The sequence below is a fragment of the Rhineura floridana genome, chromosome 1 (genome assembly GCF_030035675.1).
Source record: "Rhineura floridana isolate rRhiFlo1 chromosome 1, rRhiFlo1.hap2, whole genome shotgun sequence".
In the NCBI taxonomy this organism is placed as follows: Eukaryota; Metazoa; Chordata; class Lepidosauria; order Squamata; family Rhineuridae; genus Rhineura; species Rhineura floridana.
The window spans coordinates 41,544,078-41,571,584 of record NC_084480.1 but is presented as its reverse complement, the minus strand read 5'-3'; the positions used below and the strand labels follow the sequence as shown (position 1 = coordinate 41,571,584).

The 27,507-nt window shown below is 41.1% G+C and overlaps 1 protein-coding gene across 5 annotated transcripts in view; it reads right to left on the bottom strand.

Moving 5' to 3' along the window:
* Positions 1 to 27,507, bottom strand: part of RNF180 (ring finger protein 180) — a 135,398-nt gene that overhangs the window by 7,950 nt on the left and 99,941 nt on the right. For 4 of the 5 annotated variants that reach the window (XR_009761578.1, XM_061619077.1, XM_061619066.1 and 1 more), the window contains exons 5-6: positions 21,710 to 21,923; positions 12,892 to 13,017 (exon numbers count right to left, since the gene is read on the bottom strand). Coding sequence is in view for 4 of the 5 variants with exons in the window: in XM_061619077.1 (XP_061475061.1) it covers positions 12,892 to 13,017; positions 21,710 to 21,923 (340 nt within the window). In the remaining variant the exon portion in view is untranslated. Of the gene's footprint in view, positions 1 to 6,579; positions 6,675 to 12,891; positions 13,018 to 21,709; positions 21,924 to 27,507 lie in introns of those variants that run through there. The other variant, XM_061619094.1, reaches the window with a different exon arrangement.

Here is a 27,507-nt window from a genome sequence, read left to right as displayed (position 1 = left end):
CAAGCAATCACACATCCAAAGCATGTTACATAGTAGCACTAAAAACACTTCAGTTTCAGAGAAAAGCCTCTTACAGATTAACGATGCATGAACCATAAACGTGAAAATGGTAAGTATGGGCTCCCACCTTAGCTTCTTGCCATGTAAACAGGAAATCCATTCTACTCTTTCCAAATTAATTCAAGTTGAATAGTCCACACTGAAATAAACGAGAGGAGGCTGGGTCTTTCCACTACTGTATATGTGGTCATGAGTGAGCAGGGGGGGGGGTTCAGCTGGCTGCCAGGTGTGTTTATGATTTTGCTTTTCATAAAGATATTAAAACATTTTATTTGTTTTTAACCATTCTCAGAGACTTTTATTAAATAAAATATGGGCTCTGAAAATATAATAGTTCACTACCCAATTTGAATGAAGGATACTTCACCATATTTTGACAATTCCTTCCCTTCTGCCCCAAGCTAATTTCTGCTAACCTGCACATTCTAACATTTTCACTATTACTGAAAGAGGTCAAAATTTTTCACTTCCTTTCAGCAAAAAGAAAGGATGTAAACATAACATAATCTAGGTTTGCAAGACTTCTAGTAGCAGATGTCTAGTAGCCAAAGGTAAAGAGTAATTTCGGAAGTTTTTAGCCTTTTTTTTACAATGAGGTCAGGAATACAGTGCAAATGCCTGCTTGATATTCAGCTTCTCAGAATTATAGAAGCACAGAATCGTAGAGTTGGAAGGAACCTATAAGGCCATCAAGTCCAACCCCTGCTCAATGCAGGAATCCAAATTAAAGCATACCCGACAGATGGCTTTCCAGCTGCCTCTTGAATACCACCAGTGTTAGAGATTCCACCATCTCCCTAAGTGATTGGTTCCATTGTTGTACTACTATAACAGTTAGGAAGTTTTCCTTGATGTTCAGTTGAAATTTGGCTTCCTACAACTTGAGCCCATTATTCCATGTCCTGCACTCTGCTACAATCGAGAAGTGATCCTGGCCTTTCTCTGTGTGGCAACCTTTCAAGTCCTTGAACAGGGCTATCATATCTCCCCTCAGTCTTCTCTTCTCAAAGCAAAACATGCACAGTTCTTTCAGTCTCTGCTCATACGGCTTTGTTTCCTGTTCCCTGATCATCCTTGTTGTTCTCCCCTGAACCTGTTCTAGTTTGTCTGTATCCTTCTTAAAGTGCAGTGTCGACAACTGGACACAGTCCTCAAGATGAGACCCCACCAGTGTCAAATAGAGGGGATCTAATACTTCATGCAATTTGGAAACTATACTTCTGTTAATGCAGCCTAATATAGCATTTGCCTTTTTTGCAGCCACATCACACTGTTAGCTCATATTCAGCTTGTGATGAACAACAATTCCAAGGTCCTTCTTGCATGTAGTATTGCTGAGCCAAGTATCCCCCATCTTATTTCATCATTTCATAATTTTATTTGTATGCCGCCTTTCCACATAAAATTGTGCTGAAGGCAGCTTACAGCAAGGTGAACAACAATACATCTCAAAAAAAATTGCAAAAACAATTTCCTAATAACAAAAAATAATAAAACAGTGACATAACAAATATAATAAGCAAAAACAACTTTTCAACATTATGAAAATAATAAAACAATCTTTAAAAACAAAGAAGTAACCATTAACACCCCAAGCCCCTAAAGAAAACCATTTACTATATCTCCTACAAAACTTCATTATTCAGAGTGGAGGCTTGTTTTGTATCAGCACAGTCTCTTTGTAAGCAGAGGTGTGGACTCCTCTCCTTCAACACAGGTGTAGGCTTCCAAAATCATGGAAGAGGCAGGGCAGGTGGTCTCCCAGGCTGGTAGAGCTTCTGCAGAGAACTCCTATAACTGTGCATTTGGTTTCTTTTTCCTAGATGTAGAAGTTTGCACTTACCCCTGTTAAATTTCATTCTGTTTTTTTCAGCCCAATGCTCCAGCCTATCAAGATCACTTTGAATTTTGTTTCTGTCTTCCAGGGTATTAGCTATGCCTCCCAATTTTGTATCATCTGCAAATTTGATAAGCATCCCCTGCACCTCCTCATCCAAGTCATTATTAAAAATATTGAAGAGTACTGGGCCCAGGACCGAGTCCTGTGGTACCCTACTCATTATCTCCCTCCAATTTGAGAAGGAATCATTGATAAGCGCTCTTTGAGTACGATTCTATAGCCAACTGTGGATCCACCTGATAGTTGTTCCATCCAGCCCACATTCACATACCTTGTTAATCAGAATATCATGTGGCACTTTGTCAAAAGCTTTGCTGGAGTCAAGATATATTATGTTCATAGCATTCCCACAGTCTACTAGGGAGGTTACTTGATCAAAAAATGAGATAAGATTAGTCTGCCAGGATTTGTTCTTGATAAATCCCTGTTGGTTTCTAGTAATCAAGGTGCTTACGGACTGACCACTTTATAATCTGCTCCAGAATTTTCCCAGGAATTGATGTCAGGCTAATTCGTCTGTAGTTCCCAGGTTCCTCCCTTTTGTCCTTTTTGACTATAGGGACAAAATTAGCCCTCCTCCAGTCATCTGGCACTTCACCCATCCTCTACAATTTTGCAAAGATAATAGACAGTGGTTTAGAGAGTTCTTCAGCCAGTTTCTTCAATACTCTAGGATGCCCTGCAGATTTGACCATTTGTCTACCAATTTCAAGCTATAATCCTGCTCCTTCAACTTCAAGTTTCCCACGAGGGTCATCTTTTAGGAGAAGACTGAGCCAAAGTAGGAATTGACCACCTCTGCCTTTTCTTTGTTATCTGTTGTCATTTTGCCATCTTCATTGAGCATATATACCACCATTCCTTTTCTCTATCTTTTACTATGGATGTATCTGAAGCAAGCTTTTTTGTTGCTTTTGGCATGTATCTCTAACCTCAGCTCATTCTCAGTTTTAGCCTTCCTGATGCCATCCCTGCAATTCCGTGCTACCTGTCTGTACTCTTTCTTTGTGGCCTGGCCTTCCTTCTACTGCCTGTATGTGTCCTTTTTCTTTTCAGGTCATCTCTAAGCTTTTTGTTAAACCATGTTGGCTTCTTCTGCAGTCTTCCCCCTTTTTCCTTGATGGAATTGTTTGCCATTGTGCTTTCAGAATTTCCTTTTTTAGAAACTCCTACTCATCTTAAGACTCCTTTTCTCATTAGGGTTGTTTGTAATAGAACCTTACTTACCATTGTTCTGAGTTTATTAAAATTGGCTTTCCTGAAGTCCAGGGTATGCATATGGCTATTCTCAGCTTTTGCTTCCTTTAAATATCAAGAACTCAAGTGGTCACTTTCCCCCAGAATTCCCGTAACTGCCACTTCATCCACCAAGTCATCTCTTGGTTAGAATCAAGTCCAGAATAGCTGATCCTCTAGTTGCTTCCTCCACTTTCTGTAGGAGAAAGTTATCTCCAGCACAAATCAGGAATTTCTTGGAGGGGCGGTGTTTGGCAGAATTGGTTTCCCAGCAGATATTGAGATATTGAAGTTCCCCATTACTACGACATCATGCCTCCTCGAAACATGGGCAATTTCCTTTGCAAAAGTTTCATCCTTGTCTTCTCCTTGATTGGGTGATCAGTACTAGACTCCAACCACCATGATCCTTTCATTCCTTGCCCCATTAATTTTAATCCAGGTAATCTTGGTGGAGCTACCAAGCTTGTCCTCCTGTATTTCTGTGCAGGAATATATATATATTTAATATATAGTGTGACTCCACCTCCCTTTGTATTCCTTCTGTTCTTTTTGACAAGTTATATCCTTCAATTGCTGTATTCCAGTCATGGGAGTCATCCCACCAAGTTTCAGTTACACCTATCAAGTCGTATTTGCTCTCCTATATTAAGAGTTCAAGTTTGTCCTGTTTGTTTCCCATACGCTGGGCATTAGTATACAGAGACAGAAGACTATGTGATTTAAGACCTGGCTTCCTTCTTACATGTTTATGGAGACTATTACTGGGTCCCATTAGAACCATTCTCTCAATTCCTCTTACTATGCACAAGCCTTTGTTAGTTATTACCGCCAACTTTACGTCTCCATTCCCCTTAGGATTCAGTTTAAAGTTCTCCTGATGAAGTTCTCCATGCTGTGGCCAAACACATTCTTCCAGTCCTTGTGAGGTGTAATCCATCACTTGTCAGCAGTCCATCTTCCAGGAAGTGTAGCCCATGGTCCCAGAATCCAAATCTCTTGCATTGGCACCACTTTCGTAGCCTGTCATCCACCTGTAGTATCTCCCCCCCTTCTACTCCTTTTCTAAGTACCAGAAGGATGGATGAGAAAACTATCTGGGCTCCAAAGTCCTTGAGTTTCCTTCCCAGAGCTTCAAAGTCTGATATGATTCCTTTGTAGCTCTGCTTGGCAATATCATTCATTCCCATATGGATGAGAAGAAAGGGATATCTGCCAGGGGGCTTTATGAGTGATGGCAACCCTTTCGTCACATCTCTAATCTGTCCTCCAGGGAGACTGCATACCTGGCGAGTCCATGGATCTTCTCGGCCTACTTGGGTTTCAATCCCATAGTAGGGAGTCTCCCACTATTACTACTCTTCTATTCGTCTTGTCATGGGGCGTGGTTTCATTGCCTCTGCTTGACTGAACTTCAGTCTCTTGCTTGCTGTCACATGGGGTTTCCTGTAATTCTTCCCCTGCAGACTGTCCTCCAGTCTCATCCTCAAGTGCCTGGAAGTGGTTCCATAGTTCCACTGGTGAAGGGTGTCTTCTAGCTCTTCTGCTTCTAACTGTCACCCTTTCCGATGGAGTTTCCTCCACTTTGTTATTGCTCACCACAAGTCTCCTTTTCTACTTCAACATGCTGTTGTTCTTTCACCTTCTGTACATCTCTTTGCTGTTGTTGTTCAAGCGTTCTGTCTAAGAACTCTTCATCTTCTCTTATACGCTTCGGTGTGGTCACCCGCCGTTCCAGATTTCTAACTTTTCCCCCCAACAGTGCCACCAGCTTGCATTTGTTCCATATGTATGCCATGTTGTTCTTAGGCAAGAAACAAAGATTGTACACACCTTGCAGGTCACAACCACTGGAGTGACCTTCTTCTCCATAGTCTCTACTATCTTTTGTTTCTTTCTTTCTACTTCTATTGGAATGACCTGTGCTTTGCCCTGTCCTCCTTTAGGATAAACAGGAGAGTCCCACTGGTATGTGGTATGCCATACAACAAAAAAATAAGGACCACCCCTTTAGAACTCCCCTGCCAAACTCCTGCTATCTCTCTGTGTTCACTTGCTGAGAACTGGCTTGCTTGTATATCCTCTGGACCAGCTGACACAGCTCCCTCTGCTGTGCTCAGTTAGGAGTCAGGAAACAGGATCAAGTTTTGCACTCTTTATTTTTTCCTGAAAGTTTCAGGCATACATTTAAATAGGAATAATTGATATCTATAAAAATTCTCAGTAACAAACAAAAAAAGGCTGTTTTCATCATATGTCTTGGAAGAGGTTCTTATTTCAAATACCTCACTTGTCATCTTCACTTCAACTATTTTTTCCATGTCTTAAAAATGTATTCCTCATAGACTTCAGTGATGTTTCAGGGACAATGTGGCCTGTGTTATATTTATGCACCTAGTAAGGCAAACTGTGGTGATGGATGTTTTTAATGAAGCAAGCCTGAAGAGTAGTAGAAGATGGGCATCAGAAAACTGTGGCACAGAGTGGTAAATGGCGGCAACGCAGCCGAAGCTCTGTTCACGGCCGGAGTTCAATTCCAACGGAAGGAGGAAGTCGAATCTCTGGTAAAAGGGATCGAGGTCCACTCAGCCTTCCACCCGTCCGTGGTTGGTAAAATGAGTACCCAGCATATGCTGGGGGGTAAAGAAAGGCCAGGGAAGGAACTGGCAATCCCACCCCATATATGTGGTCTGCCTAGCAAACGTCACCCTAAGAGTCGGAAATGACTCACACTACAAGTGCGGGAACACCTTTACCTTTATGACAGCCACAGAACAGGTGAAATTTTATGGGGCAAACTGGTTGTTTAAAATGTTCCCAAACTTTTTTGCATCAGTTGTTTGAGAAAAATAAAATAAAACAAATCTATTATGTTTTCAGGCTAAAATGTACTTGCTTAGCTACACTGCTCTCAGAACAAAGATGGCAAAAGCAAACTGTGTTAATTGAATCAGAGACAGTCAGCCTTTGCTCCAAGAAATGAACTGTCTGTGATTCAATTAACAGTCTACTCTCATCTTCCTTGTTTCAGCTCCTTTCTCTTTCTTGCATTGATTTTTGTGGCATTTAAGAAAGGAACCAATCTCCCCTACCTCAAGAAAAACAATAGGGAAAAATCCATTAGAGGCATTATGTGCGATGGTGCAAAAACCATCATTTTTGTTTTATTATGGACAGAAGAATGTCAATGAACAAAGTGATGGAAAACAAACAGGAGATAGTTTTTTTTAATCTAAGCGGCTCACCAAAGAAAAGCAGGTAAATCAAAAGGCAGCTAACAATTTGACACATTCTAAGATGAGAGCAGTACCTGCATTTCTCACAACTTGGGGGACTTTTGTCAAGTGAGATTTATCCTCGGATGATTGTGCAACACAATTTATATATAGATGTGAGCACTGTGTGATGCTGAGAAAAATCATGTGGAAAACAGTCATTCAGTTTCCTTTTCGGCCTCACAGCAGGTGGCTAGCAACAGCTGTTAATGAAGATAACAGATATGGGTGAAGGTTTCTAGATTAGAAGGAAAAAATGTCTGCATGTTTTTTCACATTAAAACTTGAATGTTAACCTGCAAACAACTGCTTGGAATTAAATCACACAGGTCTGGAACACAATATAGGCACAGGAACATAGGAATCATCTATCTGTGCTGACTTGCAGGGCCTCTCTTGGATCTCAAACAGGTCTTTCCCATCATCTGCAATCTAAATTTGTTAACTTGAGATGTTGGGGATTGAACTTGAGACCTTCTGTCTGCAAAGCTGTGCTGTGTTTCCTCCCACTATATACCCCCTGGCCGTCTTACACCTTGACCACGTTAACCTTAATCTCTGCACCCCTTCCACCTTTCATGAAAGCTCTGCTGCCAGAATTGTTTACCCCTCATGTCATTCAGACCATGTGATGCCTTTCCTGAAATCCCTCCACTAATTTTCCATCCACATCCAGCAGACTCCTTGTCCTCACCATTTCAACTGTCCACAGCCTTCCCTTTTCTCTCTGCCCTCATATCCTTATATAATATGTTCTTGACCCTTATTCATCTCTACCACCTTCAATTCATCAAACTTTCTTCTCTCCTAAAACACTAAGCCTGGATCTCTCTCCGGAGGACATACATGGTACCATCTTTCTATCTTTGAACCTCAGTTCAACTCCAGCTTCTTCTGTGAAGTCTCTGGCTTAACTATAATGTTACTCCCAAAAGAAAGCCAATGTAACTTTATGCTTGCATTCATCTCCTCCCTTTGTAACCTATTGTCTAGATTTAGGCTGTAAACTCCATATCAACATTGTTACTGTTTCTGCACAACACAGAGATGCAATGCAGTGTTGTTTTATTTTTCTTCCACATTTTATGAATGCCACTCACATTTGGACAACAAGCTTTAGAAAAAAATTAAACTGAGGAGTTGCAAAGGAAAGCATGTCTATGTTGCGCCATAAAGGCTAACAAATTTATTATGGCACATGGTTTTATGGACTACATCAGATACATGAAATATTATCCTGAGTTGCCCACACACATATATATGGTTGGATGGTAAAAGGTGAAGTCAGAGGGAAATGAAATGAAAAACTACAGACAGTGATAATTACGTCCTTAACAGTGGTAGTTCCCAAAAAAGTTTTTGATGACACAGACATCCTGGAATTGGTAAGCTAATTACACACAGTGCACTGAAAATCCTTCGTCTTGGTTCAATCCACAAGTGATAGCACTGAAGCTCTTGACATATTCTAATTAAGCTGGTTTCACATAGCAGTCTCCCTTTTGAAGTTCCTTTGCTCCAGAATGGCTGCTTTAAGGTCACTGGGCTCATCTACATGGTGGATTAGTTTGGTGCTATTCACATCTCCTTTAAATTTGCATGGTTCACATGACGTTACTGGAAAACAGAAGTTATCACACAGTTTCCCCTCTGTAAATCCTTGCTAACCCTATCCTCTGATAATATAAAAAAGTGAAGGAAAAAACATCTTCACTCCGTATCTCTAGTGCCTGCAGACACTTTGCTGTGATGCTTTTAGATGGGTATGTCAATCATTCCCTCTCCACACTCACTCTCTCCTCCTCCCTTCTTCATTTGATTTCCTCACAAGTAACTTCCAGCTGCTCTCCCTCATTCTGCTAGCCTGTTTTAAGTTGGTGCAAACGGTGCCTTATTTCTCCTTTTCACCTAACTTTGCACAAAAACATAACACTGCTCAAACAAAGATCTATATTTCAGCTGTATTGTACCAAGGAAAATACAAATAATCCCACTTCAAGGTTGTTTTTTAAAAAAAAGAAACTTACTGGTATAACCAAGAGAGCATGCTCAGTTGCCAAGTAACCAGAGGGAGGGGAAAAATTAAACTGGAGGGTGTGGTCATTGGAAACTGCATGACTGATCCTTCCTCTCAGTGTGAAAACACTATGTTTGCAGCTGGCATTGAGCCCTTACTGTAGTCAGTGCAAGTAGAAAACAGAGGTAATAACAGCGTGTTTAGTATGAAGTTATGCTCCCGTGTGGATAAGCCCATTCAGAGAATGTCTTGGAAGGTTGAAATGTCCCCCTACTGGATTTTGAATGCTGCCATTTCTGATGTCAGATTTGTCCCTATATATACTTTTTGTGTACAGACTAGCCTATTTGCCCTATATAGAATGTAGAAGGGCTTTGTTGGCAGATGGCATATATCACATCGGACAACGAGCAAGTGAATGAACCCCTAATGCTGTGGATGACATGATTAAGTCTTATAATAGCATTGCCAGAGCAGATATGTGGGTTGACATGTGGGTCTGCCATAGTATCCTTTGTTCCTGATAAGTAGCGGTTTTAGCTCATCTGATCTGAGCTATCAAATTAGTAGGAAGGAAGCTATAAATATCTTTCCCTTTGCCTTTTCCCCAGCCTGAATCTCCTAGAAAGTTTTCAAAAACAGTGGCTTCAGTAGAGGTGAACAAGGATATAGAGACTTTCCAACCTTTGTGTGTGGTTGGGTAGCGATGATGCAGAGTGGGGGGTAAAGAAAAGATTTTAAATGACAAATGTCTTGAATTCCCTACGATCTCTGAGTGAATATACGTGCTACTTTCTAAACCAATTTGACAGCTTAGTTGTGCACAGGTAGGTTTCCCTCTACATTTCATGCTCCAATTATAGATGAGGTTAAGCCAAAATAAATGACTGGGAACAGATAGGGATTTCCAGGATCTCTAGTAAGAACTGATAGATTTAATTACTCTAACATATAACTACTTTCTGTGATTAGTTTCTGTATGAAGACTTGAAGATGGCTAATATAATACCAGGAAGGTTCAAGATATTTAACCTGGAAATCAGAGGTCCATGAATATTCATCAATACCAGGCATGCTACTGTTACTGAGAGTTTAACAACTGACTTGCAGATGTTAGGAAATATCACATTGTAATTTGTTGTTGCTATTTAAATCTGTTCTTTAACAAAATAGTCAGCTGCTTCACAGATGTGATGACACTTTTTATTATATCATTTCAAAATAGTTTTGAGATAATTACAGAAATATTTATATTTATCCTCCTAGCAGTTTAATGCCAATCAATTTATTTTTATGTTAAAAATGAGAGCTATGTCTTGCATGGGCATGCATGCATGCACACACACTCACTATCATTCAGATCAATAATATTAAATACATTCAGGGCACAATCTTATACTCAAGATCTGCTGGCTGAGAGGCCACAGGTTTTGGTGGAAGCCCTTCTTCCTCAGTGGAATGCCAGAAACACCGAGAGCACAAGCCACTGCTGGAGTTGTTCTGCCAATGGCATGATTGAAATGAGGTGGGGCTATAGATGGGATGTGGGAAGCACAGCGGAGGAGCAAATATATGCTGTATTGTACACTTGTTCAATCCACCCTATCGGCAGCACTTGTGCCACAATACCCCATCAATGGTGCAACTTTATACCAATCCAAAGCCTTCAATTGGAGAGGGCAAATTAAAAATAGCTGCAAATTAGTTATATTTTAAAAATATAACTAAATTTAAAAAGTGCAGTTATGTGAAGAGGATAGTATTTGCATGTAATGGACAACTTTACTTAATGGCTACAACATATATATGAAGGAAGCAAACATGTAATAATTATCTGAACAATGTTTCTGGTTATCTTAATTAGATGTAAGAGAATGCAGTCCTAAAGCAAATGGCTGATCTTTCAGTGATTTAAAACAATGTTGTAGAACACTGTTTTCATTTGTTACAGAATAAAGTACTTGTTAAAAAAAGCAGAAAATCTTTCATAAGTATCCCTTGCAATGGCAGCATATTTTTCTAAATGTAAAGTAATGTAAAACAAGTACAAACTTGTAAGATGGTATTTTGTAATATAGATTTGTGTTTTATCTCTTGTTTTAATATTCCTGCTTTTTAGATATTATGTTTCCATCGATACCATGAAAGTTAAATCTATTATTTTTCTTTAATGAAAAACTGTCTTAATAGGAAATCACAAACACTCTGTAGCAATGAATCTTGTGTAGTCAGAATGTTCTGAAAGTCTGGAAAGGTGAGAAAAGAAACATAATGCATCATGTTTAAAACATGGCCCACTGAGCCTTTGGGAGGAGTGACCTAAAAGGCTTTAGAGTTACTATAAATATTATATCTGTCCTAAGAGATACAATTTAGGAAAAAATTAGGAAGAAAAGCTAGCAAGCAGTTTCCTGACATGGAAACAGAACTAGGGAGGTACACCACTGAGAGTTTTGCTAAAAGAAATTAATTAGGCACACTCTTACAAATGTTCATTTCCTTTTTTGGACTATCAGTGGGTACTGTTTTATGTAGTTTATAGAAATTCTCTTAACAAAAATAGTCTGGATTCTATGTAGACTGTGATACTAAAAATTGGTCTGGGGAAGGGAGAATCCTACTGTTCCAAATTATGGTTAGTACTAATCTTATCCTAGTACAACTGTAGTTGGTACTGAAAATGAGATTTGTAACTAGATGCTAATTATCAACTGACAAGAGGCAATGGTTTTAATCCTTGAGCATTTTTGGTTAAACATTAATTGCTATTTAATATACACATTAATGACTTGAAGGAGGTCATTATCATAGAACCATGGGGCTGCAAGGAAACCAGAGGACTGTTGTCCAGTTCCCTACTCTCTGCCAGTACATCCCTACCAGATGTTTGTCCTTTTCATGAAAAACCTACAAGAAGAAAATTCTACAGCCTCCCTAAAAAGTTTACTGAGGGGACTTTATGACTCATCAGTTTTAAGCCCCTGACAGAAGTAGAGATCATGCCTGAACATATCTTTGTTATCTTATCTTCAACCTTGAATATACATCTGGAAATAACCTTAGAGGACATTTAGACAAACCTTCTGTCTGAAGGATGAATACCCCCAAAATCATCCTCTTTGTCGAAGCTACTCTTTAAAGATCTCCAGTGATAAGGGTATCTTTCATAACCTAAGGAAATCTGCTTCAGTGTTGTACTGCTCTTTTTCAGTTTTCCTACTCCATGCCTCTTTTACCTACTGATGTTCCTAGGATTTTTTCCAGCTTTTAATTGCACTTCATTGTACTATAAAGTTCCCTCAAACTTTGTAATTCTATTGTTTAAAACATCAAAATGAAAGATTGGTTTTAGTATTTCAACAATCTTTTTTAGGGAGCTTACAGAATTTTCTTCCTTGTAGGTTTTTATGAAAAGATTGAATAGACATCTGGCAGAGGTGCTTTAGGGTGCAATCCAACTTGCATTTATGCCGGGCTGAGGGGAGTTGGATTTCCAGTGTAAGCTCCTCAGCCGGGGCTCAGCTGGGTCTCAGTCAGGACAGGCATAAGTGAAGCTGGTGTAAGTCCCGAAAAAGGGGCTGAGGTGAGGTGAGGAGAGATGAGGAGATTTAGGCCACATCTAACTCATGTTTAGCGTGTTCCTGCAAGTCCAATTTAAGCAAAAGTTATGCTGAGAAAAAGATGGGTCTAAGGAAATAAATACAATAGAAGTCAATGGAGAGGGCTTACTCCCCGGTAGGGACATTTGGAAGAGCAGGCTTTTACTTCTGGTCCCAGTGTGTGCCTCCCAGCAGAGTCAGCGCTCAGCCAACCCAGAGGCTCCTGAACGGCAATTGGATGTGGTGGAACTTTACGCTGGCTTCTCTTGTGCCGGCACCACCTAAGCCAAGTGGCTACACTTTTCTAAGTGACATTGGGCAAACAAGAACACTAGCAACAATGTATATGTCCTGGGCTGTGTTTATGCTGGTTATATAACAACAAAAATACGTGCTCGGCACAAGCACAGTAGGACAATGGCAATCAATGAAAGAAAAGAGAAGCATAATTTCTGATAGCGGTAAATTTTGCTTGGGAGCAGAACTACAAATGTTTGATAGGCCAAAGAACACTATACTTTCATTATAATGGGAAGTCTAAACTCTCATAAAGGTAAGTGCTGTTGTAACTACAAAAAGGGATAATACCATTATTTTTAGAACAGATACAGATCTATAAGAAAATATGTTCTCATGAAGACTAGGATCTAATAAGGCCAACACATGTCTGTGAATACTAAGGCTTCAATTCTTTACACACCTAACCGGGAGTATATAAACACAATGGGACTTTTGAGTAAGCATCCACAGGATTGCACTGTTATTGAACTGCTAAGGCAAAATAATCAGCAATATCATTCTTACCTTCAATAACTCTGAATGCTTTCCTGCAGCTAGGAAGGGGCCATTTTGCTAATCCTGATTCTTGAAAATTTTCCTTTAATTTTGAATGCTCAACAGGAAAGTGAGCTTTTGTTGAATTGTTCAGTTCTGCAGTGTAGAGGAAGAAAAAAAGTACTTCACACATCCAAACCACTTCACAATGTAAGCTTTGTCATTGCTAAAGATTTTTGAATTTCAGAGATATGAACACTTAAAAGAGAATGAGCTCTTCAAGTTAGATCTGTTACTTTCAAGAAACTTATTCTAAGTATATGAAATCAAGACCAATGCTACAATCTAGAAAACCATTTAATGAGCCCACTATTTACCACTTAACTATGATTTTGGAGATGTGCTTTTAAAACAGTTGCCTTCTGTACTATGTGACAAACCAGATCTGGAACTTGGAAGAGTTTCAACAGAAGTTTTTTTTATGTAAGATGGAACTAAAAAGACTTGCAGTAAGATTTGGATTGCAATCCTGTGTGTTCTCATCAGGAAATAAGTTTCACTGAACTCAGAATAAGTATGCATAGGATCAGGCTACAACAAAAGTCACACAGGTTGCATGTAAGCCTTTGGGTACGTCTAGCTTTTTACATTATGATGCAAGGCCGCAATCCAATGCATTTATTTATTTATTTCTATATTTATGCTGCAATATCTTTTTGAAATCAGTGATACTTAAGTATCCTTAGCTATATAAAGCACTGCAGCCTAGGGAATAAACATAGAGAAAATTACAAATAAGCAAAGATTTTAATGCAGAAGTGTCTCTTTAATAGTCAATAGAGATATGTGAATCTGTCAATTTCACTTTCTCATTTTTCCAGTCTTAAATTCAGTTCTCCACGTTTCTGCAGCAATTTAATTTTTTAAACAAATACTCATGAGAATCTGTATCTTAGTGCACATTTCAGTGCAAATTTTGTATGCAGTTTTGACTAATACACACATTTTTGTAAGAACTTTCCTTTAATAGAATGCATTTTGCACGTTATTTTCACTAATACATGCATTTACGCATATTTCCCCCCAATATATGTATTTTTGTAATTGTTTGGTTGGAGAACTGCATCACGAAATTTGGAGAAGTGTGAATTTTGAAGGATGGCTGTGTTCGGTTTGCTTATTGTTTCAGATAGTATGAAATAGGTAGTTTCACCTTTAAATGGGAACTGAATCCAATTTCTTCCTTGTCCCTAATAGTCAAGAAAACTGATACATGTAATTAAAGAGCACCCTCTGTTAACTTTATATAGCAGCACCCTAAAATAGATTATTAACTTTGGGGGTCTGATGCAGTTTCTAGATTGTCTAATAGCTTACAATACTTAAATGGCCATATCTCTTCCCCTGTGCTCAAACTGCATAAACAGGCTCTAGAAGTGTTATAAAACAAGACATTTTTATATGAATAATTGAGTCCATAATCTACTGCAGTTTGTGTTAAATGAAAGACAATCATACTGTATATGAGGAGTTTACTAAATTTGTTTCTGGCTCACTCCCCAGTCTGTTGTTCCAAATCTGTCTGAAGAAATTGCCATAAACTTTTCTAACTATATCATATGTTAATTATATAGCCATGAAAGTGGCTGTATACTATAGCCAGCATAAATTTTTCGCATTCTGCAATGTTGAATTGAAAATACTCCCCCTTGCCATTCTGCTGCTTCCCATAAGCTCATTTCAAAACAAAACTGTACAAATCTCCATGATGCACAACACACTTGGGAGAATCGGGAGTTCAAAGTGTAAAAGTGTAAAAAGAGAAAAAAAATATCCAGACCACTGTTGGACTTTTTTTTGACAGTGGTTTTATAATTTGTTGAAATTAATTAAAAAGCAGCCATGTTCACAGAGTACCTGTAATCCTGTTACTGACCTTGCCCCATACTCTACCTTTTACCTTGAGGTTGGTCTGGAAGCTGCAGCTGGTGCAAAATGTGGCGGTGAGACTGCTCACTGGGGCAGGGTATCACCAACATGTCACCCTACTGCTGAAAGGATTGCACTGGCTGCCCATTTGCTACCGGGCCAAGTTCTAGTTTTGGTGTACAAAGCCCTATAAAGCTTGGGACCAGGATAACTGAAAGACTATCTTACCCCTTATATACCCAGTCGACCACTGCGCTCTGCAGGTGAGGGCCTCCTGCAGATACCATCCTATCAGGAGGTCTGTTCTGCACAACATGGGAAACATAGGTGTGGTGGCACCTACCCTGTGGAATTCCCCTTAAATATTAGACAGGCGCCATCTCTGCTATCTTTTCAGCGCCTATTGAAGACCTTCTTCTTTCAACAAGCCTTTTTAAGTTGAGACCTTATACCAGTCTGCATCTGTGTTGGAATTGCTTTTTAATATGTTTTTAAACTTAAAAAAACCAACAGTATGTTTTTAACCTTTTTTTTAAAGATGTCTTCAAAGCTTTTTAAAAAATGTTTTTAAAGATGTTGTGTTTTAATGTATTATAAAGTCTGTTTTTATGATATTTTAAAGTGTTTTGAGTGCTTTTGTTTGCCGCTCTGGGCTCCTGCTGGGAGGAAGGGCGGGATATAAATCAAATAATAAATAAATAAATAAAATAATACTCTTGACCTTCATCTTCTGCAGTTTAAAAGTTAAAAAAAGTCTGGTTGATTTGAATTAATTTTAAGAAATTTAATTTTGGAGTCAATGATAAGCACGGCCATGCTCAGTAAGAACCAACTGTCCGTGTTCTAAAAGCCAGACTGTTTGCCTTGGCTAATCAGAGGACCACACCCACACCAGACATTGATTACACTTTAAACAGTCCTGGTTCCCCCCCCCCAAAAAAAAATCCTGGGAAGGGTAGTTTGTGAGGGGTACTGAGAGTTGTTAGGAGACTCTTATTCCCATAACAGAGCTCTAGTGGCCAGAGTGGTTTAACAGTCAGCTCCTCTTCTTGGGATTGTAGCTCTGTGAGGGGAATAGGGCGTCTCCTAGCAACTCTCAGCACCCTTCACAAACTACACTTCCCAGGATTATTTTGGGGAAGCCAGGACTGTCTAAGGTGAAACAAAGGTCTGGTGTGGATGTGGCCAGGGACAGCTTTGGTTTAAATTGGGGTGGGAGATTACATGTGCCTGCTATAGAATAAAAGGTAGGTAAAAGCCTGAAATACAATGAAACTGTTCATAATGTTTTCCTTTTGGAAAGAAAAGGGGCTTCCCCTCTGCCTAGTGCCCATCCACCCAATCTCCTCGCCTCCCCCCCTGCCCCTTTCCCAGGTCAGTTTCACCTATCCGAAGCATGATTATAGAGGAGTAAATCCCACTGAACTCAAAAAGAATGCAAATGATCAAACCTGCCCTTCCCTCTCTCCTATCCTCTCCCATCCCTTCATCTGCCCTTCCCCCTCACTTCTTCCTTCCTTCTCTCTCCTCTCCCTTCCCCCTCTTCTTCTCCTCCCCCATAGTCAGTTTTACCTATCTTAAGCATGATTGTACAGGAGTAAATCCCACGGGAGTAAATTGAACTCAATAAGCATGCAAATGATCAGACCTGCCTTTCTCCTCTCCTCTCCTCACTTCCTTCTCCCCTGCTGGCTCCAGCCCTTCCTCCTCCCTCATCGTCAGTTTCACCTATCCTAAGCATGATTACATGGGAAGAAATCCCACTGAACTCAATAAGTATGCAAATGATCAGTCCATTCTCAGCAAACTTGCACAAGATCCCATTTCTTACCTCCCAGATTAAAAAGCAGAGAAATTCACTAACAGGCAAAATCAGCCCAAATAACAGAAATATGTGCTGTGCTGATCTTGTTTTAGCAGAGAGGAAGCAACAATACTAAAACAGTTAAAAAATAATACTGTCCTGAACTTCCAGTTGAGGTAGCTTTTCCACCTGCTTCTAAGTAGAAATTAAGTCTTATAGGAATTTATCCAGCTAGTTTATTGATTGTAAGTCACTTTGGGTTCACTTTTGTGAAGAAAAGTGACTAACAAAATAAATAAATAAATAAATAAAACAGTTGATATAGTTCAGATAGTCACTTTAAATATGTTTGATTTACTTTGCGATTTTAGTGAAGTTTCCTATAGTAGATCATTTTCTTTTGCTTCTGTTTCTATGAATATGTGAAGTACAGCAACACTTTGCATAAAAAAAACTAAAAAAACTCCAAAATCAATTGTGGAATAATGGCACTGACTATCCTGCTGAATAGTCTCCAAAGGACATGGGGAGGGTCTCAGTTTTCACAAGATAAAACAGTGGGAGGTGAAACATATTCTAACAAATTGTTAGGTGCGCTCTATGTTTTTAATTGCCATGCCCACCCTTCCTTAAGCATAGTTTAAGCATGGTTTAAGCATAGCAGGCTGAGCACATGCATCTTGGGCAGGCCAAGTTTGTTTTTCCAACAGCTAGATTCATAGCTTAAGTAGCAACATATTGTAATCAGTCTGCTTTTACATCAAACTGCAGTTTCAGGTTCAACTGGGTGTTAATGCACCCCAAATAGAAATAGAACATAACCTCCAGTTTGAAACACAAAAGGCTGTCTTCACCATCATATGACACTGACCAATAAAAAGGTTTTGAAATTAATAAAGATAAAATTGACCCAGATTTCTAGGATGAGAGAAATATAATTTTCTAGGTTAGATGCTCTGTTGAAACAATAGTAACACAGGAAAAAAGCAAAGTAAGAAGAACACCAACAAACATACAAAAATGTAATTCTCCATCTTTGGAGATGGCAGGTGTTGCCACCACTCACCAAATGCTCAGAGGCACAGTTACCAAATTCTTCCAAGCTACACAGGAGTGGATTGGATTGTGAAAGACCAACCCAAATTGTGTTTGCATTTTGACAAATTTGTAGAGCAGTACAATATCTCAGAGCGGAGATCAGGTCTCCTGCTATATTTGTTGGGTATAGATATGTTCTTAAACCGCAAGGTTGTTTTTCCTATTATTTATTTATCTATTAGTGAATATTATTAGTGAATATTTATTTATTTGTGAATATTTATCTATTAGTGAATATTTATTATAATCTGTCTGTAGGAACAGCCATAAACTTTTCTAACTGCAATATTTTAAAGGTGTCACACTGTCATGCATGGGGGCAGGGAGAAGCAAAGGACGGCAGGCAAGCAAGGTGAGGGAGTGAGGAAAGCAAGGATGGCAGGTGAGTGAGCAAGTGTTGGGGGCGAGGAAGCAAGCTGGTGAGTATCAGGAGTGGGCAGGTGAGTGGGCAGGTGAGTGTCAGGGTGGGTGGGTGGCATTGACAATGTGGATGGCAGGTAAGCAGTTGAGGTAGGGTGGCAGTGGCAGCTTTGGCAGGCCAGTACACTGGGGTAGCAGCAATTGCCTGGGGGGCGTTTTGGGTGTTGCCTGAGGATGTGGGAGACATTTTGTGAGTTGTCTGGGGTGGGGGGGTACATTTTGGGAGTTGTGTATGTGTGTGTATATATTTGGGAGTCCATGGGGGGGTTAGAAGTCCCCCCCTCTCTCTGTGTATGGGGCTACAAAACTCACAGGGGCAAAGCCTCTAGTGCATCCATATTTTTTACTGCATAATCTTTCTATTTTATTTTTACTTCGGAAACTGGGGATGATAGGTGTATATGATTTAAAATATACAGCGTTTAAAAAGAGATGATGCATTAGATTTTTTATTTGATGCAAAGCACAACTAGGAGGGTACATATTTTTTTATTAAAGTACCTGAATAGCCCAGCTCTCTCTCTCTTTGCACCATCTGAATCAGGAGAGGCAGTGTAGTTGGTGAACTGATGTCTGGAAGTGGTGATAGGTTGGATGTGGGTCAATAAACTGAAACTATACCATACAAGATGTAGATACAATGGACAGGCAGTTCTTGGATCCAGGAATTGGTGGGACATCCTGTTCTAGTGGGGGCTGCACTCCTTTTGAAGGAACATGATTATAACTTGGGGGTACTATTTTACCCATGTTTGTAATATGAAGCCCCTGTGGCTCTGTTGGTTAGAAGAATCTATGCCCAGCTATAGCTGAACCAGAGTTATCAATACGCTGGTAACTTCCAGGTTGGGGCTACTGTAACGCACTCTATGTGAATACAGATGTTGCAACTGGTGCAACCTGCAATGGCCAGGATATTTAAGTGGATGCCCCTTGGCCTTTGCAGAAAACATTAGCTTTGAAACATTTGCACTGGTTGCCAATTGTCTTCTGGCTTCATTTAAGATGCTTATGTTGACATTTAAAGCCCTGTAACAACCTGGGCTCTAAATATCTGAAAGAATGCCTCCTCCCATACCAGTCTGCCCAAGCTCTGAGATCTGCAGGGGAAGCCCCATTGGTGGTTCTCACACCTAATGAGGTTTCTCACACGTAATGAGGTGCAGTGTATGTGAACTGGCTTCCTCTGTGGCAGCCCCACACTTTTGAAATAACCATCCCTCTGAGCTTTGTCTTGCAATTACACTGTTGTTGTATCATTGGCAGGTGAAGATGAACCTCTTTGCCCAGGTCTTTGGGGACAGGTAAGGTGTATTGGGGGGATGGGAATCAGAGTGTTTATGTCATTGCTGCTTTGTCTTTTAATTTGAATTCTGTATTTTGTGCAGCTTTACATTGTCTTAGTTTTTATTGTTAAATTTGATTTTGATTTATGTATATCTGCTATGAAGACCTGATTACAAATACTTTTAATAAATAAATATTAAGTACCACTAAAGATGAAATTCTGGTTTTCATTAATAGGGATCATAGTTGGTGCTGTAATGTCATACGGCATTTTAAATTTTTATTCATTTAAAATATTTGCTATTTGCCCTTTGCAGACACAGGCAATCATGTAGCAAGGAACAAGACTTCACTTGACTTCTCCTTCTCTTCTTCCTTTACTTCCATTTTCCTTCTAGAGCTCCTTTTCTTTTTGCTTTTAATGTACTCTTTCTCTCATTGGGTTATAGCCAAAGATTCCTTTTCTCCAAAAGGAGTTTCTCTGCTTTCATTTTCTGTCATGAATTTCTTGGTAACGTCCAATGGTGTCTCTCCACTAGCACCCTCCTCATTGTCTCACTAGTGACCACAGCTTGCTATGCTGTGACAAAGAACAGATCCTTCTCTGTTGTGCACCCTGACCATGGAACTCCCTTCTCTTGGAAATGCATATGGCAACATCTAAGTAAAAACATATTTGTCCTCCTGGTAAAATATGACCAGGAAATTAGTGGAGAATGTCTAAGACCCTTGCCTTATTTTGTACATTTTATGATGGTTAGTACTTTTAAATATTGTGTTTTAATTATTGTTTTAATTATTACTTATGCTATATGATATTTTTATATTGTGGGAAACCACTCTGTGTATGATGAAGGGCAGTATAAATTTTTTCTAAATAAATTTACTGAGAAGACTGAGGGAAAGCATCATCCAGCCTGGACTCTAGTATAAGGGAAGCCACCCAAAACCTCAAGGCACACACACAATATCACTGATGATTTTCATCACCTTTTCAATTAATAGCTTGCCTTCCTGACTCAGTCATACAAGTTATTTCTGCCACCATTTTGCAAATATAGCTGTTTAATTGGTTACAAGTGTACCTTTCTATTAATAATAATAATAATTATAACAACAACATCAACATCATCATCAACAACAACAATAATGATAATAATAATAATAATAATAGTCTGGATTTTGGGGGGGCAGTTACTCATCCTCTTTAGAAATGTGCCCAAGTGATTATCTCTGGATGTGCTATATAATGGACAGTACAATAAATAATGAGGTAGATCTTCAATTTCCATTAAACCACAAATGCATATCTTCTGCTCCTGTGGGGATGCTGAGTACTCTTCCCTCTGTTACTGCAGATTTCAAAGCTGAAAGTTTAATAAGGAAAAAGCTCTCTGGGTTGCAGGATCTCCAAGCTCAGTCAGATAATGTACCCACAGTTTAATGTCAAAAGTTGAAGATCTGGAGAAAGCTTAGATGAATGGATTACTGCTAGACTGGTTATGATCTTTAATGCGATGAGAGAGGAATGCTTTAGTGGCAATTTAATTCTTCACTAGCACTTGGACTGAGATAGAACATACTGTGGAATAACTAAAAAACTTGTTGTATCCTGAATTTTAGTACAACACATGCTTCTGAGTTTGTCCCATCAGACAGGGTTAGAGTATTGATTGAATAGACCTAGCAATAGGTAAGATTACTAGGTGATTGTACTCCATAATGCAGAGCTAATTCTACTTAAAAACATTTTGGTTTCTGCAACAAGCATTCTTTTTAAAAAAATGTATTTTACAAAACAGGGCGAGGGCACAGGCAACAAAATTCTTATTAATGTGATAGGAGTGCTGATCTGGATGCACCCAAAGAAACGAATGTGAGAAACTTGCAACCACTAAGGTTCCTGCTACATAATAAGGTAACAGGCTATGTAAACCAGGATCTGCCCACTTATGTGGAAAGAAGGGTGTTTCCTCTCGATAGCCCTTCTCCCCAACTGTTCTTCTCTTAGCATTGGAAAAGTACCTGCAGAGGATATCATGGCACCCCCTCACTGCATTTCACTTTTACTACTAACATTCGTTTACACCCCTCTTTCTACATAAGAGGAATAGATGTAGATTTAGACCCGTGGATCTGCTACCATCATGTCTAATTTCACTAGGTATAGCCGATTACCAATACATTAGATATGGAGAACATTTTCTAATTAGCCCTGAACATTTACTTTAAAAAACACAGGCAAATGTTTAGTAGTGCTGATTAGGAAAGATGAAGTATACCTGATGGGTATATTGATCCAAGTATTACCTGATTGGAAAAAAACTTGGGCTATTGCAGTACGGCACAGAGGACATGGAGTGCTGGTTGGGTTATCTCTGGCGAGTGTGCGTAGGCAAGGTTCACAGAAGATGTGGTGGCAGGGGTAGCACATGTATGGATTAAAATAAACATCCAGACACACTGCACAGAGGTAGCTTTCCTTGTCTCGCCAGTGTTCATGCTCCTCCTCTGTATTCATAGTCTGGCGGGGGTGGAGGTAGGATAGGAAGACAAAAATTAAAGCAGGAATTAAAAATGATTTTAGCCAGTCAAATAAGAGACACCATTCATTGTATAATAAAGACATTATGCTCCAAGTGCAATGTGTGTTTTTCTTTTAAAAAACTCCATTTTTGAAGATACTCCTAAATTGAAAATTATATATTTGAAGTAATGTGAACACTTCTAGGTGGGACTAGAACAACATGAGAAATGTTTTGCTCCAACAGCTGAGAAATGACACAATTTACCTTTTTTTTCTGCTTAGGGCAATATGGCAAACATTAAAACAAATTGGCCTAAAGGATGATATAAAAAAAAGTGGGCCTGTGCTTAGCATTACTGTATCAGATTATTTTCTCTTCTCATAAGAAAATAAATGCTTGGGAGATCTTCAGATTACCACATGGTCTACAATAATGAGCAATGCAAATCTGCACTGATCCAACCATTCCCACCCCTGAAAATTTCTTCCTTTTTAAAACTTTAAAACTACTAGTTCACAGGTGATTTGCTATGAGGTGATTTGCTATGATGCAGTAATGTATTGCACACACACACAATTCTGATTAACAACACAGAGGTTTTTATTGTGCTACCAAAAAGTTTTGGCTTCTGACTTCATCTGCTGCTAACACACAAACGCTGTTACTAAGGTGGCAGTTATAGAGTTTTGAGGATGGAATGCTCAGAGGGGCTTCATTTGCAGAAGCTAAGTGATGTTTGTAACGTTCTCCAGGTTAAGGCCATCTGATGCCAATGTGTCCAGAGAATATATCCAAAAGTTCTCCCTGTTTGTCAGTGCTGCTGGATCTATTGGCATCTCTATAGCTGTTACAGAAAAGTCCAACAGGCTGTGGCCCTCAGTGTTGAAACGTTTTGCAACTGGTTGCTCCACTTTTTTGTCAAGATTGCCGATTTGTGGTTTCTGAAGTGTGTGTGTAGGTCAGGTGTAGTTTTTCCTACATATTGGATATGACACCCTGGTCTTTTGCATTCAATAACATAAATTATATTACAGGACCTGCAGGTGATGTTCTGTTTGGTGTAATATCTTCTGCCTGTCTCAGTGCTTTTGAAAATAGCTGTCTCCCTGAGGTACACACAGGTGATATACAGCATTTGGAGTGACAAAGATGAGACCCAGGATTGCTGATAGGTGGCTGTAGTACAGCTCTCACTAAGTCTGCACAAATTAGGAGGCTGGTGAAATGCTACAACAGGAGGCCTGCTGATGGCTCTAGCACGATGTTCAGAGTTTGCCAGCAATGAGGCCTGGATTGTCTGGGGCTGTACAGGGGAGCCAATTGGTTGGTGACTGGGGGGTGCAGGGTGAGAAGAGGGCACAGTCCGGCCAGGCTGTGAAGGTGCCAGGGCCCCTCTAGTGCTCCCTCATGCTTACCACCTCTCCTTTCTGGATGAGGCACTCCCCTTGCTTCTGCAACAGGGCATAGGCCGGGGGGGGGCTTTAGCGGAAGGGAATAGACCTGGCTACATGCTCAATCTCAGGATGCCGCCCAAAAGGGGCAAAGTGGGCCGAAAGGGGAGGGCAGGGCCCCCAGGGCGGAGGGTAGATGCCCACCCCCAGCTGTGGAGGAGTGGAACATAGCCAATGCACTTCATGTGTTGTTATTGCTAGGGTTATTTTACCATTTACAGGGATCTCGGACCCTGGAGATGAAGGATTGTAGCTCAGTAACAGATCACTTGCTTTGCATGCAAAGGGTCCTCAGGTTCAGCCCTCGGCACCACCAGTTGGGGCCAGGAGATACTTCTATTGGGCCCCCTCGCCCACTACAGAAAGTGAAATAGGAGTAGACTCCTCTTCTTGATACTGAAGTGTATTTTTAGTTTAAACCAACTGTTTCTATTCATTTACCAATTACCTAGAGAGGAACTGGGCTATCTGACACTGGGGACATTCCAGGGGCAGCTGGACAGCCATCTGTGGGGATGCTTTTATTAAGGGATGTACTGAAAAGGCCATTCCACTTCCACACTGTCTTTGCAAACCAGGAAAGTTTGGAGATGCTCTGTCATAACGTAGCAATATTCTGAGATATCATATAATGGTGGCTATGGCATGAACCATTAAAATGGCAGCCGCAAGCAGTGAACGCTGTGGGTGATGTTTCATCCCAGAGCATTTAGGGAGAAACATGTGGCCATCAGTTGGAGGCCATTTGGATTGGAGCTATGCAATGTAATGACAAAGAGCAGAGGCTTTTTGAGGAGGGCACGTGGCAGCCGCAGACAGAAAGGAGGCTGCAGGAGCCAGTAGGGATCCCAATTAGTGCTGCAACTTCACCTCCAAAACTACCTCACTTCCGCAAATGCACAGGGAGCTCATCCCCTCTTTTCACTGTCAAGCTTCTCCTCCCCAAATACGTTCTTCAAAACCCTGCGATATTCTGAGTAAACATAATTGGGATTCTGCTGTATGGGCGCAATCATGGGAGCCCTTCCATGGGAAGAAGTAACAATACATTGGGTGGGATGTTCTCATAAGTAAATGTGCATAGAATTGGTCCAAGTCATATTTCTCTGAGTAAATTATTATTATTATTATTATTATTATTATAGTTTATTTATACCCCGCCTTATGGCCAAAAGGCCCTCAAGGCGGCTTACAAGAAAAACACAAATATAGAAATACATCAGAAAAACAATACACTTTACAAAAATTAAATAACAAATAACATTATTAAAAAATAGCAATTACAACTTCCAGTGAAAATACAGGGTGGTGCAGGTGCCTGGAGCAGCAGAAACATCTCAGGCTGCCCCCAACAAAGCTGTGAGTTGGTTCTGTCTCTTTGCTTCTATGCTTGCAAGTCCGACACCTTCAGTTGAACTTCTGATCAGCTTCTCTGATGGCAAAATACGAGTAAGCTTTCCCCAGCACCAGCCAGTCCTGCAGAAGCAGGGTGTGGCTGGATGTTGTTCCTTATCCCACCGCCATAGTTGTAAATGGCGGCAGCAGTGGCAGTCCCCCGCTTGGAGGCCACGTAGATCTTCTCAGAGAAGGTGCACCCACCGCCCCACTGGACCTTCTCATGTCTCTTCAGACTATCTTACGTCCTAAGGTCTGTGTGTGGTGGTGATGGTCATGGTGAGAAATGAAGGCCATGGAACTGCTTTATTCTATGTTCTGCTGGACTTGAGGAGGCAGGTTGGAGAAATGCTTTGCATTATTCCTCATCCATTTTCAGGCTTCAGATTCATTATCTAAACATAATGGAATTCTTTGCAGTAATCATGTACAGGCTGCACGTTTGCTTGCATCTTCTCTTTAGCTAGTTTGCAAACTGACTGTAGATAAGGTGGCCACCTTTTTTACAGGCCACTAGTCCTGTGCTTTTAAGAGTCAGTTGATCTGCAGACATTAGAAGATGACATTGCTCAACTCCATGCCATCTAACAACTGCTGGATATGAACCCGCAATTAAACATGCCAGAAGGATAGCAGAGGCTGCTCAAGGAAAGTGTCCCTTCCCAGCTGGCAGACTGCCCGGTTTCTGGGGAGACTCATTTTATGATGCGGTTTTTCTTTATTAGGTGGTTTTCTGGATACTATACTGTGGCCCCCAGCTTGCTCTTATGGCCGGCAATCTTAAATCAGCCTTAGGTACGGACGCACTCGTCCAGGGGACGATAGATAAAGACATACACTTGGGCAGGGTTATTGGCCCCTTCCCATCATCCCTACAAGTGGGGTCAGTCAGTAATGGCTTCATACAGGATAGTCTATGCACAGTGCACTACACTGCATTCAATGTAGTGCACGCCTGTGGCAGAGGTGCCTTATGGGCAAGTGTGGCAGATAATGTGCCTGCATTGCTGGCTCTTGAGTTTTTGCCTTTTTGGTCGACTATGCAGCAGAGCATTACCTATGGGCTGCTGTATTCTTGTATGGAGCACTTCAGCTCCTTCTTGGAAGGGACAGTCAGGAGACGAGAGGGCTCAGAAGCAGCGGGGCGCTATTTTCATGATTTACGGTTCACTGGTAGGGCGGACTTTGGGTGCAGGTTAGCACCTGACGGCACCGTTTATAGCGTGACTATGAGCTAGGGGGTTCCTTTGGCAGCTGGGAAAATGGAGGATCCTGCCCCAGGGTTCACGGGGTTTATGGTGCCATAACAGGGATTTCACAGCCTTACCACAGCTTCAGGGTTTGTCTTTGTTTTGTTTTGGCTGCCTTACGCACCAACCTGTGGTGTGCCCCACCCCTTTCCTGCAGTGTGCTCATGGTGTTTCAGTTAGAGGAGGGACCGACTCTGGGGGGGGGGGGAGAACTGCTAGTCCCATACCACACACTGGGAGATGGGGGAGGGGAGTCAGAGATGGCCATATGCCTATCTTTGCCCCAGCATGCTCACCAGCTATCAGAGGGCAGGAGAGGATTTCTGGGAGTTACAGGCCGGCAGGACAGAAAGTGTCCGTGTTCACCTGACCCACCAGGGATTGTTGGTCAGGGAGGTGCTCTGTGACCAGCTGTTGCAGGCAGCGGCCCTCACACTTAATTTTGGAGCCTTCCGGATGGGGGGGTGGGAGTGTTTGGGTCTGGGTCAGACTTCCGTACGAGCCATCCGGCTGTCCAAGGTTTGTTTCCAGGCAGACCAGGGGTGCAAGAGGCACACCATTATTTTATCCTGCCCCAGGACTGGACACTTGTCCCGTGAGGGCGTCATGGTGTTTTTGTTTTGGTTTTTTGCCTGTATCTACAGGCCCGATTGCCTGATATTCAGGGAGGGATCTTCCCTCATAAAGTTTCGGCCTAGCGTCACAGAGCCTGGGAGCAGACGCATGGGGGTTTTGGGGGACATGCGCCTATGGAATTGGGGCTGCATACCAGGCAGGTGAATTGCCTACCTGGAGTACATTCACCCCTGGGGTGAGTCTGAAGGTCCAGGACCCAATTGTTCACGATTGTTTCTGTTTTGGCAGGTTGCTGGACGGGGATGGAGAAGTTTCACAGCCTACTCTGCAGCCATGGCATGATCTTCTAGGCTGGCCGTGGGGCCGCAAACGCACATGATGATGACGCTGATGACACGCAGCTCTACTTCTTTTCACCTTCGTCAGGTGAGACTGTTGATGTGCTGAACCGTTGCCTGACCGCGATAATGGACTGGATGAGAGCTAATAAACTGAAACTCAATCCAGACAAGACTGAGACACTGTTGGTGAGCTCTTTCCCTGCTCAGATGGTGGATGCTTATTCTGTTCTAGATGGGGTTACACTCCCCTTGATGGAACAGGTTCGTAGTTTGGGGGTCCTTTTTGACCCTTCCTTGTCGCTCGAGGCTCAGGTGGCCTCGGTGGCACGGAATGCGTTTTACTACCTTCGCTTAGTAGCCCAACTACGCCCCTATCTGGACAGTGATGATCTTGCCTCGGTTGTTCACGCTCTGGTAACTTCTAGACTGGATTACTGTAATGCGCTCTATGTAGGGCTGCCCTTGAAGACTGTTCGGAAACTTCAGCTAGTGCAAAATGCGGCAGCCAGGCTGTTGACAAGGACCAATCGGTCTGCGCATATAACACCTGTCCTGGCCCGCTTGCAC